The sequence below is a fragment of the Excalfactoria chinensis genome, chromosome Z (genome assembly GCF_039878825.1).
Source record: "Excalfactoria chinensis isolate bCotChi1 chromosome Z, bCotChi1.hap2, whole genome shotgun sequence".
Taxonomy (NCBI): domain Eukaryota; kingdom Metazoa; phylum Chordata; class Aves; order Galliformes; family Phasianidae; genus Excalfactoria; species Excalfactoria chinensis.
Genome location: NC_092857.1, coordinates 59,391,041 through 59,398,686, shown reverse-complemented (window position 1 = coordinate 59,398,686; position 7,646 = coordinate 59,391,041). Strand labels below are relative to the sequence as shown.

The window sequence follows — 7,646 nt, the reverse complement described above, 5'->3', positions numbered from 1 at the left end:
AGCAAATGTAATGCCCCCAAAATAAACATGCCCCACTAGTTTGCAGGCAGTAATTGAAGGAAAAACAGGTGTTTCCCATATTCTTTGTGATTGCCTACACATGGGGCTTTTATACTGTACTTCAGTGACTTTGGAGGTCTGGCTTCTGCTGAAAAAGAAATAGCGTTACCAAAAAAGAGAGGGTTTCAAGAGTCTTCTTTGGCCTACAGCCAAATTAAATACAAGTGGTGCAGCCCTCTTTAGCTTTTAAGTACTTAAATCACACCAGCTACTGTTTTAGCCATCAAACCGTTTCTAGCAATTCTCATTTTAAAGTGTGGTACTGTGTGTGACTTAGCATGTTAAAACCAAATGCAATGCAAAATGCCACTTAAATATTGTCAACCCTCCCAAGCTGGAGCTTTCACACAGAACCAGTAAAATAACACTGACATCTTTTAATAGATTGCTTTTACACCGTGCAGCCTGAAGTTTCATCTTGCAGAACCAGCGAGCTCCTGATGGCTGCTGAGATCGATGGCACTGCAGTGTTACCAGCAGGCATGATTTTATGAGATGCAGGTAGAAATGTCAGTGGCCACTTTCTGTGACACACGTTTTCACAGTGGGTTATTCTTCTTGATGAATGTACCTGGATAAGAGACGGAAGGAGGAAGGAGGAATTGCTTCTGCCAGCTGGTCAGGGTGAAAGTCAGAGGTATGCTGCACATCTGGTGCTATCCTGTGGCAGTCTGCAAAGCCACTCATACGTGATGGAAGCCTGTAATGCACAGAGTACTCAAAACAAACTTAGCTTGAGTTGATTGTTGATCCTTGTGCACTTCACTCTTCCCTGAAGCAAGTGGCCCTGCACTTCACCCCAGTTTCTTTCAGCACAGAGCTTGCAGTGTGCAGGCCTCTGTTCCAGCTGTCAGTCATGGAGAGCTCCTGAGCAAGCTCTGTTTTCATCTTTCATTGTCAGTTTAGCAGCAGAATGCAGAGAAGCCTCCGGGATATATTCCTTCTGTTTTCAAGTGTTATTATATTGATGGCTTACTGTTTGCTCACAAAGAATTTCCGATATTTTAGCCTAGCTTTGCTTACATACTGAAAGAAAACTCTACAGGTGAACAAAAAATCACAGAATCCCAGACAGGCTGAGGGTGGCAGGACCTCTGGGTCCATCAGGCCCAACCCCAGCTCCAGCAGGGACACCCAGAGCAGGGTGCCTAGGCCACATCCAGGCAGTTTTGGAGATCTCCATGGAGGAGACTGCACTGCCTGTCTGCGTCCCAGTGCCAGTGTTCCATCACCTGCACAGCACAGAAGTGCTGCCTGATGGTCAGGGGGAGCCTCCTGTGTTTCAGTTGGTGCCCATTGCTTCTGGTCCACAGGGCACTACCGATAAGAGCCTGGCTCTGTCCTCTGTGCACCCTCCCTTCAGACAGAACATCACAGCTCTCTCAAACCTTTGTTATAGGAGACATGCTCCGCTTCCTTTATCATCTTGGTGGTCCTACACTGGACTCTGTCCAGTATGTCCTTGTCTGTCTTCTACTTGGGAACCTGGAAAAAGACACAGTACTCCAAGTGACAGCATTGTACTCACCAAACTGAGCAGAGAATTACTTTCCTCGACCTGCTGGCAATACCTTGCCTACTTCGGCCCAAGATAACATCTGCTTCCTCTGCTGGAAGGACACATTTCTGGCTCGTACTCAGCTTGGTGTCCACCAGGATGCCCTGGTCATTTTCTTCCAGGCTGCATTCCAGCTGGGTGGCTCCCAACATGTCCTGGTGCTTAGTTGCATTCTGAAAAATAGTAAGGTCAGCTTTAGGAAGTGACATCAGAGATGAATTTGCTCTCTGGCAAATGTTATTACACAACTCCAGTCTTCATTAGAAAAACAAACAAACAATCAAACAAAAAACCTTTCAAAATATGAAAGTGGTAAAATGATGGAGTTTCCCTGAAACTTCAAGATTATTTCTGCAGATAAATAACTGTGTTTTACCTGCCTTTGTTTCTCATAGACACATTAATCTAGGAAGAGACCTCTAAGATCACCAAGTTCAGCCATCAGGTGATTCCCACCATGCTGCATTCACTCAGATCCTGAACACCTCCCATTTCCCTGGGCAGCCTGCCCCAGTGCCTCACCACTCTGTGCAACAAAATTGCTCCTAATATCCAATCTGATGTGTTCCTTCTTATCATTGCTTTTTTTCTGTTTGCCTTGCTAACACAATTGATCCTCTTCGACAAGGTGAACAAAAATAAAGGAATACAACTTAATCTCTTTTAAGTTTCATTTGAGTGACAGCTTTCTCACTTCATGAGTCTCAGGGTTTCATGCTTGTGCTTCCTACCTTATAATCAATATGTTTCTTTGGTTACCAGCTGCCATTCAGAGGTGATGAAGCTTCTGAGCTTCCCAACCTTTCTTCATCTGGCAGAACAGTGTCTGTATTGCTCTGGCCGATCTTGAGCAGAAATGTGGCAGGATGGATTTGTTGCCAGTGGGAATGTGGTGAAACAATCAGCACCAGCTAGAGCAGAGACGAAATCCCAGCCACTGCTTCCCCTTCTTGGCCCCTGCTCCCCAGGTTCCCAGCAAAGTCTTCTCACCAGCACATGCTGCAGCAAACAGGACCAGGTATCTTGAATGATGCAGCTAAGCAGCAAGTCAAGTTCAAAAACAGTAACAGATTCATAGAATCATCAAGGTTGGAAAATAAACACTAAGTTTGTCTAGTCCAACTGTCAGCCTGTCATCACCATGGCCACCAACCATGTTCCTCAGTGCCAGTCTTGGGGCTCAAACACGAGCTATCATGTGTAAGTATTTCAGCCCTACTAACAAGCAGAGAATAGGGCTTTGTGTGTAAGCACGTGGCTTCTCAGAGGTGGTCTGTCTCCCTTTCTCATGGACATCTTTTGAAGGATCAGAAATCTGAGTGTGAACATAAAGCTAGAGCTTGAAATTATACAAGCCTTTTGAGAAGGAGGAGAAAAGAAAACAAACAAACAAACAAACAAAGCATGCACACAAAACCAATTAAGCTCCAAGAAATAGTGGCTATATATTGGTTGTATCCTGTAGTAGTGTAATGGGTGTAACTTTTCAGGATGTATGAGAACATGTCCATTATCATCATTCTCCAGGTGCCCAGGAGCCAAACATAAACAGAAGCTCTTCCAAGTACCCCTGAGATGGGTGCCTTGCACAGGAAGAATCCTGAACATCAACAACCGATTCCTGCTCAGTGATCATGTTAAAAATAAAACCAAGCATTTCTTTGCTAACATTTCTCTACAAGAAGAAAATAAATCCTTACCAGAAGCCAGCTCACTTAGAAGTAACTCTGCCTGGAAAAGCCATACTGTACAAATAATCTTTTTATAATTGTTCTTATGTCTGAGTTTGCATTCACCAGAATACCACAGGGTGCTCCAGGGGCTGCATGTATCTTCCACAGATAAAGAACAAACCTGAAGTTCTCGTGGAGCACAAAACAATTACTGTTGGCTCCACCTGAGGCTGCTGAGCAAGCTGTTCCCTTCATTGTGCTATTATTAGATGGGAGAAGAAAGGGTTGGACAGCAGCACTCATTAATGGATAGGACAGCCAAGTCCGCACAGCACGTGGCTCATTTTGTGTCAGAGCTCAGGCACCTGCGCACACCTAACTCCTCCTGGCCTGAACAAAACAATTTCCCCATGAATAAAGCACAGTGGAATGAATTAAGAATTTGGAAAAGAAAATGCAGACTTTCAAGACAGTCTCAGGGAGTCTTGTGAATATAAATCATCACCATACTGATGAGTGGCTTTCATTTCATTTCTGTATACAGATGTTTCCATGTACTTGTGGAGTATCAAATATATAATTGAAGCCAAAGTGCAATAGCAGTAATGAGAACTGAGACACGGAAAGTCCTTCGTGTTCTGTGTAGAATAGTGCCAGTAAAATTGACACAGGAAAAAGCCTGCGTGGACCCAGAGGTGGTTTGACAGGAAGAGCACACTCAAAGGCAACCTCAGAAACACAGTGCTAAAAGTGGAACAGAGGGATCTATATGGCATCCATCCAGAAAGGCAAGGGAAATACATTTTTGGCAGTAAGCACTGAGAGAATCTTGTGGTGAATACAATAAATTGAATTGAACAGGAATCACATCCAGTCCCTGGCTTGATTTTGACAAACCCTGGGTTGCTCAGAGTGCTGCAGAACACGCGTGCTGCTGAATGTCAGGATGGTGTAGCATAATTTTATGGACATTCCACACTGACATTCAGCGATATCGGTGCTTCGGTGTACTCACTATGGACACACCCTTGAGCCCCACTCGGACTCCCACTCTGTTCTGCTCCATGGGTGCACTGCCCACACTCCTCCTGCAATATTCACAGCAGAAACACAAGGAGGCTCTCAGTCCGTGCCCACCCCACCTGCCGGTACGCAGGTCTGTTAAAATTTTGTTTTCACTCGTCTTCGTTTTGCATTTATGTTTTCCATGCTCTTCCTATTCTAAAAGCCAACGAGGAGCTGAGTAGGTGTACCTGCTAAACTACCGCAAGCAGCGTTAAAGATCTGACATTCAAACATCCAGTTTAAAAGTTGAATAATAGTTAAATTCAGTGAGCAGTCCCATTTCAGAGTGAGGACATTTGTCCCCCCGCCAGGCTGGGCAGCAGCGCCAATTCACGCCGCATCCCTATGGGAGCTGGACGCAGCGACGCGCCTCGCTCAGTCCCGCAGTCCCAGGTCGGGAGCTCCATTCGAACACACGTTCCATTCTCTCGGATCGTGCGGGGATTCGAGCGCGGCTCCGCCCGAACCCCCGGGGCAGCCCCGCCGCGGGTTCCGCTCGCACCACGGCAACGGGCTTTGCTCCCCCTCCCCGCGGCCCCGGGGCGTCGCCCCCGCCGCCCGTCCGAACGCCCGCCCCGTGGGGAATCACCACCCCGCTCGGGGGCCAGGTACACTTGACGTCAGGATGGCTGTCGTCGTTTTGACGTGTAAACACTCATTTCCATTCCGGCACCGGAGGGTCTGGGAGCCGCGCAGCCCCGGGCAGCCGCACCGAGCCGAACCGCGCTGAGCTGTGCCGCGCCGCACCGAGCCGCGCCAAGACCAGCCCAGCCGAGCCGCGCCGAGCCGAGCTGAGCCGAGCCGAGCCGGGCAGCGCTCGCCTAGCAACGCCGTCCCGCCGCCCCACAGCCATGGACGGGCCCCGCCGAGCCGGCCGGTGCGCGGCCCTGGCGCTGTTGGCTGCCTGCTGCCTGGCCCGCGGCGGCGGCGCCGAGCGGCAGTTCCTCAACGAGTGGGCGGCCGAGGTCCCGGCGGGCCCCGACGCCGCCAGAGCCATCGCCGAGGAGCTGGACTACGACCTCGTGGGGCAGGTAGGGGCGGGCGGCGGGTCAGGGGTCCCCGGGGCTCTGCCCTCCGGACGGTGCCCGCGCAGCTCGGGGATGTTGCGGGCACCGTTCCCCCGGCGCGGCGTCCCCGAGTGCGGCTCGGGGGCTCCGGGCGGGACGGGGCACAGCCCCCCGGCTCCCCGCCCCGCCCTGGGGCGCCGTCGCGGGGCCGCTCTCCCGCAGGCCCTCCCGGCGCTTTTTCGGGATGCCGTGACGTCAGCGTTGTCAGGGATGAGTAACTGCCTGTGGGTGACGGCTCCGTCCCTCCTCCGGCCGGGGTCCGGGGCAGCTCGCTCCGAGAGCGCCCCATCGCCGGGTGCCGGTGCGGCGCGGGTTCTGGATCCACACGGAGCTCTCTCACCTGAGCCGCGGGCAGGGACCGACCTGCGAAGTGCCGCGGGTGGAACTGTTCTCCTGTGGGAGCGTGGCTGTACGTGTCAGTCCGTCAGCCAGTCAGTCTGTTGGTCGGCCGATCTGTCAGTCGGTCCGCCCGTTGGCTGTTCTGTCAGTATGTCAGTCAGTCAGCGTGTCAGTCAGTCATTCCGTGTCTGTCATCCTGTCAGCCACTCTGTCAGTCTGTCTGTCTTACCAGTCATTCAGTCTGTCTGTGGTGGTGCTGGTCACTACTGCACGAGCAGCACTGCTGTGCTGTCTGCTCTGCTACTAATGAATGCAACTTCATTAGTGTAAATGAAACTATTCTCCCATACCTTCTCTGTTAGGTCTGTGATAAGCACTACTTGAATAAGGTTTTACTTCAGATTAACACAGCTGAGGGCTGGTTCTTTGCCCTTTCAGACACAAAGCAGTGCTGTTGGCTATGAGTATGGTATGTGTTGTCTGTAAGGAAACACCTTTCTGAAGCGAAGGTGTGTCTCTGTCTTGCAGATAGGGTCGCTCAAAAATCACTACCTGTTCAGACATAAGAGCCACCCGCGGCGGTCCCGGAGAAGTGCTGTTCATATCACCAAGAGGCTTTCTGATGATGAGAGGGTGAGTATTGCATCCCTTCTTCTCCACTGTCCATTCTGGCAGTGTATTGCCACTGCCTAATGAGGTCACTGGCAGACCTTCCTCGCTTTGCAAGTCTGATGCATTCAGCATTCGGATTGTGTTGAATAATAATTATTCTGTCATTAACGGGCAGAGTCTGATCCTCTCAACGCATTTTTTGCAAGTGCTTTCCAGTTGCATATTTCAGATATGCAGCACTGCAGAGGTTTGGAATTTCAGATCTGTTGCTGATGAAAATATGAATGAGGAACCACAGGGTTTGAAGTAGAAATCCATAGATGCAATCAGGCCATGCCTGTGCAATTGCTATACAAATTAGGTTTGATTTAATGTGATTGAGCACTGGGGGAAAAAAAGAGAAGGGAGTTGCTAGGTTTATGGACTGTACCTAAGGCATGCCCCATGGAGCAGGCTGTCTATTTCTCCGTCTGTACTTAAGAGAGAGGCTTCCTTGCTTGTAAACATGGTAAGGAAACGCAGTGGGTGGCAAATTTAAGGAACAGAGAAGGGTGCTGTCAAACAGTATCAGAAACATATCAGAATGCTGACATTTGAATTTCAGATCAGCTTTATTGCAGCAGTGGTCCAAAATGTCAAGTATCTCCAGTATGAACACTTTGAGTTGTGTAAGGACATATCACTTGAGGGCAAGTAATTGGTTATCGGAGTGAAGTTTTAGGGTGCAAATGTCACCTAGGAGAAAAGATTTTACGAAGATTTAAGGGGGGGTTAGAGGTTGCATATTTGTTTTGCGTGTTCTGGCTCAGAGCTGTCCATTCCCATTTACCTCCTTTCAAACACTGCTGTAATGGTTGAAATCTCTGAGGTGAAATCATTCTAATGTGGGGGTATTCAAAGCCGTAGTTCTGTGTAAGCAGTAAAGTTTGTGTGTTCTAATTCTTACCAGCTGCCTCAAGCTGCTGGAGTTTGGGAAGCATTTTGATTAATATCTCTCAGATACAGTATTTGGGTGTGCTGTGTGGAGCCAGGGGTTGGTCTCAATGATCCCTGTTGGTTGCTTCCAGGTTGAGATGTTCTGTCTTTTTGTGGGTTTTATACACTGCTGTAGGCTTATACACATAAACCTCAAAAGTGGCTTCACAGTGCTGCAGGTAATTTGCTAAATTTATTCCAATTTTCCTTTTATTTACCATCTAGTATGCAAATTAGTGCTGTGAATGAATGAGGTGCAATTATGTCATTATGTAAGTATATAAACACAAAGTAATC

The 7,646-nt window shown here is 49.0% G+C and overlaps 1 protein-coding gene and 1 long non-coding RNA gene across 2 annotated transcripts in view; one reads left to right on the top strand and one right to left on the bottom strand.

Annotated features, from left to right (window-relative positions):
• Positions 1-1,286: 1,286 nt before the first annotated feature.
• Positions 1,287-3,293, bottom strand: LOC140264060 (uncharacterized). The gene is made up of 3 exons (XR_011905993.1): positions 2,350-3,293; positions 1,632-1,791; positions 1,287-1,545 (listed from the first exon to the last, which is right to left on the bottom strand). It is a non-coding gene; the product is annotated as an uncharacterized lncRNA (long non-coding RNA).
• Positions 3,294-3,514: 221 nt separating this feature from the next.
• PCSK1 (proprotein convertase subtilisin/kexin type 1) overlaps positions 3,515-7,646 on the top strand; it is a 30,162-nt gene continuing 26,030 nt past the window's right edge. The window contains exons 1-2 of the mRNA XM_072359529.1: positions 3,515-5,387; positions 6,291-6,395. Coding sequence (XP_072215630.1) covers positions 5,208-5,387; positions 6,291-6,395 — 285 coding nt within the window. The 5' untranslated portion in view covers positions 3,515-5,207. The remainder of the gene's footprint in view (positions 5,388-6,290; positions 6,396-7,646) is intronic.